This window comes from Octopus bimaculoides, chromosome 10 (genome assembly GCF_001194135.2).
Source record: "Octopus bimaculoides isolate UCB-OBI-ISO-001 chromosome 10, ASM119413v2, whole genome shotgun sequence".
NCBI classification, from domain to species: domain Eukaryota; kingdom Metazoa; phylum Mollusca; class Cephalopoda; order Octopoda; family Octopodidae; genus Octopus; species Octopus bimaculoides.
In genome coordinates, this window is record NC_068990.1 from 253,064 (window position 1) to 257,890 (window position 4,827).

General features: G+C 37.3%; 1 protein-coding gene across 5 annotated transcripts in view; it reads left to right on the forward strand.

The window, feature by feature from the left end:
• LOC106872693 (serine/threonine-protein phosphatase 1 regulatory subunit 10) overlaps window positions 1-4,827 on the forward strand; it is a 158,069-nt gene that overhangs the window by 149,875 nt on the left and 3,367 nt on the right. For all 5 annotated transcript variants that reach the window (XM_014919769.2, XM_014919770.2, XM_014919771.2 and 2 more), the window contains 2 exons: window positions 1,496-1,571; window positions 3,230-3,563. In XM_014919769.2, coding sequence (XP_014775255.1) covers window positions 1,496-1,571; window positions 3,230-3,563 — 410 coding nt within the window. The remainder of the gene's footprint in view (window positions 1-1,495; window positions 1,572-3,229; window positions 3,564-4,827) is intronic.

The window sequence follows — 4,827 nt, forward strand, 5'->3', positions numbered from 1 at the left end:
TAGGGGTGGATGTTACTGTTGCTTTTAGCCCCAGGAGGACATCTCCTCCAGCTGGCTTATCGACATACGACTGTGTCCTGTTTGCCAAGGGAAAGCAACAGTAACATCCACCCCTAGGGGTCAGCCACACTTAAGTGGCAATATACTACACTTTATCGTGCAGTTACTGTTAATACTTCATTTAGAGAATTAACATTGCTTATATATATATATATATATATATATGTTATTAGTCGATTGTTCTGAAGTCAGAAAAAATGTACCCTCTAAAAGAGAATTTGAGCATTTATACTTTTACATTGTCGAGAAGTATATTCCTGGTGAATGCATTATAACTGGTCAGAAAGTTATTCGTTTTGCATCTACTATTGCGCAGTAATAATTGATGTGAAACGAATAGTGTACGTATCAAGAGTTACTTCCCCTACTGTTAAATCCCATGTTGTTCCTGATGTTTTATTTATTTAGTTGTTTATATGTTTCTCAGTTACCTTCAAATATCCTGTCTTTTATTGACTAGTCAAACGCAGTTGCAGTGTTCCTGAAAACAGTTTTTCATTAGTTGGTGGCATGGAGGGGATTCAGCAGTGACACATTGCCATTGTCATTAGTTCTGTTGTTATTAAGTTTGTTGTTTGTTGTAAAACAATCTCTTGGGGAGTCACATGTCAGGTATTCAAACAAGGTGGCCTGCCCATCTGACTTGTGCTCTCCTCAGCAGAGTGTAAATGCTTGGAAAATCAGCTCAAGAGAGGACCTCCACATATGGGGCCTTGTCTTGCCAGGTGATTTTCAAAAGCTTTCTCAAACAGTTCATGTAGAAGCTGTTTAGCTGTTTGGCTACAACATAACTAGACAGTCCCTACTGAACAAATGTAATAGCAATAACCTGTTACTAGTGGTACATGTTGAATTAAGCAAGTAGTCAGTGAATCATCATCATATTATCATTAAGCCAGACCAGCATGGAAAATGGATGTTAATTGATGATGTTCAGTGGCTGTCTGAGATTAAGGCGCTCTCTATACCTTTTTCTCTCTATCTTTTTACATCTTCTTCTGTTCAGGTTCCTTTGTACAGCATCTTGGGAAAGTGCCTTCAACTATTGCCTTGGGTTGATTAATGTCTTGTGAGGTGACTGGGAAGCCATTTGTGTGTGTGTGTGTGTGTGTGTGTGTGTGTGTGTGTGTGTGTGTGTAAGTGTCGAAGTATGGAAGCTGTTACCTTTTGCATCTTGCATGAGATCTCTAAAGAAAGTAAAATGGTGGTGTTGTGCTTACATTCTCAGTGGACATTGCATTGTGTAGCTCTGAGCTCTTGAAGTGGTGAAATGAAAAAAAAAAAATCCCTTACTTACAATAATGGTAAAAGGTTGACAAGTGGAAGAGCAACCTCCCAAAATAATGCTACTTTAAACTAGCATCTGTCCATCCTCTGTCAGCATGGGAAAACAAAAGACTTACAGTAATTAAATGAACAATCCTCTCTCTCCTAGGTTACCAGATGGACCAAGTGAACCAGATTTAGAACCTGTTGAACAGGAAGAACATAAAGTAATTCCTCTGGAAGATGTAAGTATATAATTACCAAAGTTTAGCACCAATGTCAGTATATATAGAACAATATCACATGACTATTTTAATTTACCCCCCACCAACACTTGTCTCACAGTGCAGTACATGTCACAATAAGTTACAGTTATGAACTTAAAGATACAAGTAGGTGTGTGTAATGTTGTTACTTTAACATTCACAAGCATCAGGGCTAGGTCTCTCCATTTGGAGGATGCTGCCCTCCTTTCTCCTTCCCACCAATCTCAGGGACCTTGTAAAGGATTATGGGGATTACTCAATCATCATGGTCATGATCAGTGGAGGCACATGGCTTAGTGGTTAAGGTGTTGGACTCATGATTGTAAGATTGTGGTTTTGATTCCTGGACCAGGCAATGTATTGTGTTCTTGAGCAAAACACTTCATTTCACATTGCTCCAGTCCACTCAGCTGGCAAAAATGAATAATCTTGCAACAGACTGGTGTCCTGTCCATGTGGGGAATTTATATGCTTTGGAAACTGGACAACTGGCCCTTGAGTCAGCATGATTTGAAAAGGTAACCTTTACCTTTTTTTTTATGATCATGGTCATAATCATCATCATCATTTAATGCCCTCTTTTCCCATGTTGGATGATTTGGCATTAACAGATGAGCCAGAGGGCTGATCCAATTACCAGTGTCTGTTTTGGCATTGTTTCTACAGTTGGATGCCCTTCCTAATGCCAACTGCTTTACAGAGTGTATTGGGTGATTTTTTTTTCATGGCACTAGTATTGGTGAGGTCACCTGCAAGGTAAGATCCCTCAACTGACTTGGTATAGTAGTGTGGGATATGAAGATATGATCAAGGGACACGAGCAAATATCTCAGTGTAGAGTTAAATACATACCTGTCTGATAAACAGAGAGAATGAGATAGAGATAGATAGATAGATAGATAGAGAGAGAGAGAGAGAGAGAGAGAGAGAGAGAGAGAGAGAGAGAGAGAGAGAGAGAGAGAGAGGGTTAGGCTACAAGGTGAATGTGAAAGACAAATATGTTTGACTGTGTGGTTAGGAAGCTTGCTTTCTAGCCACATGGTTTCAAGTTCAGTCCCACTGTATGGCAACTTGGGCAAGTGTCTTCTGCTATAACCTCAGACTGACTGAAGCCTTGTGATTGAATCTGGTAGGTGGAATTTATCCTCATGTGTGTACATGTGTGTGCCAGTGCTTGTGCCTCTTAACAGAGAGCCTATTCATGCTGATCATGGTTTACTTCTTTGTCCATTATCATTTAAACTGGCCACATCCAACCAAAATATGCTACCTGTTCTATGTTGAAACCAGATCCAGCCTGTCACACCTACTCTATAATGTCATTACAAAACCATCACATCATCAAAATTTTGAGGCTATAAAATAATGCATGATAATTAACAACAATATGAATGTAAAATCCTTGCATTTAACAGAATAATCTGAATGCTAAAGGGTCGAAGAAGTAAAAGGAATACACTACTTATGTCTTATCTTTCTTTCTCTGTCTCTCTCATAGTCTCTTTGTCTGTTTCTGTTTGTCTGTCTCTCCTTTTCTCTTTCTTAGTCTTCTCTTCATTTGATATTTCACTTACTGGATGTATTCTGGGCCTTTCTGTCATATCTGTGTTTCCCCCACTTGTTATATTTTTTACCAGGAGCATGCATCGGTTGGTGAGGAACAAGAATACTCCTATGATCACACGCAAGACATTGTAGCCCCAATGGAAGGAATGGATCAAGGAGCTTCGGCTGGGGTCAACTTGCCACCAGAACTAGCTAACTTGATGGCCTCTCTCCAGCCACAGATTCAACCCCCACCACAACCAGACAACACTGCAATGATGGATCATACTCCGAGTCCTGTGGTGGCTAATGTCCAGAATTTGCTCTTCTCTTTGATGGGAAACTCGGGTAATGATTATGGCAAACAGGATGAAATGACCGAGAAGTTGAAGCAAATTTTGGAACCTCTGAAAAATCAACTTCCTGGTTTGTAAAATATTTGATGGTGTTTCTGTATGTGATGTTGTGTTTGTTGTTGTTTAATATGGCAAAGCTGTTTGGTTAAGAAGGTTGCTTAAAAAGAAAAAAACCAGGTGATTCTGACTTAGTTCAATTTCATTATATGGCACCTTAGGCAAACGTTTTCTATCCCTAAACTAGGGTTGAAAAATGACGTTTGGTAGCTGCAAAGCTTGTTCTGTGTGTGTGTGTATTTATATCTATATATATATATATATTAGAGGCAAATATGCAGATAAACTAAATATAACAGCTTGGGTTTGGTATACAATAGATATATATGTGTATACATGTAAACAAAGAAAGCAAAGACTGAAGATTTTCAGGTGATGAATATTCAAGTATAAATATATAGATATTTATATATTGATAGTTCAAACTTACTTAGAGTACAAACGACAGAGAAAAGTAAAGGGGAGAAGGTAAGGTGTTATAAGTTCAACAACTATTTTTGGGGGCTCTGAGATCCATCATATATATATATATATATATATATATATATATATATATATATATATATAGATAGATAGATAGATAGATAGCTTTATGGATATAGATATATACATACCCATATGCATACTGGTAAAAATTCAGTTAAAATGAAATTGAATGGCTATGAAAAGAAATTCTCAATGAAAATTTTGTTATAATGGAGTACAGACATGACCATGTGGTTGAAAAGTTCACTTCTTAAGATACTGTCTCATTGCATGACACCTTGGATAAGCAGGATGTAATGGCTGAGAAGTTGAAGCCAATTTTCGAACCACTGAGAAACTAATTATAGTTCCTGTCCAATGAAATGCCTTGTGAAGGAATTTGGAAAATGGTAATTGGAAAGAGGCATGTCATAGTATGTCTATATCATGACAGTGATCATGATCGTCTTCATCATTTAACTTTCACTTTTTCCATGCTTGATGGGTCAGATGGAATTTGTTGAGGCAGATTTTTCCTTATTAGAATTGTAGGGCAGTAGTTATTAGCTCATTTCTAGATCTGTGAACGAAGACAGCCACTATGTTATAAAAATTGTACAGCATGCAATATGATTGGTTAATGTGGTTCGAGTTGTAGATATGGGAGACAACTCTAGGCCTGCTTTACTTTCATTGATAACCGTCAGTGTATGCAAATTTTAGGTAAAAAGATACAACTGGATCAAATACATATATATATTTTTAAATATGTATATATATATATATATATATATATATATATATATATATAT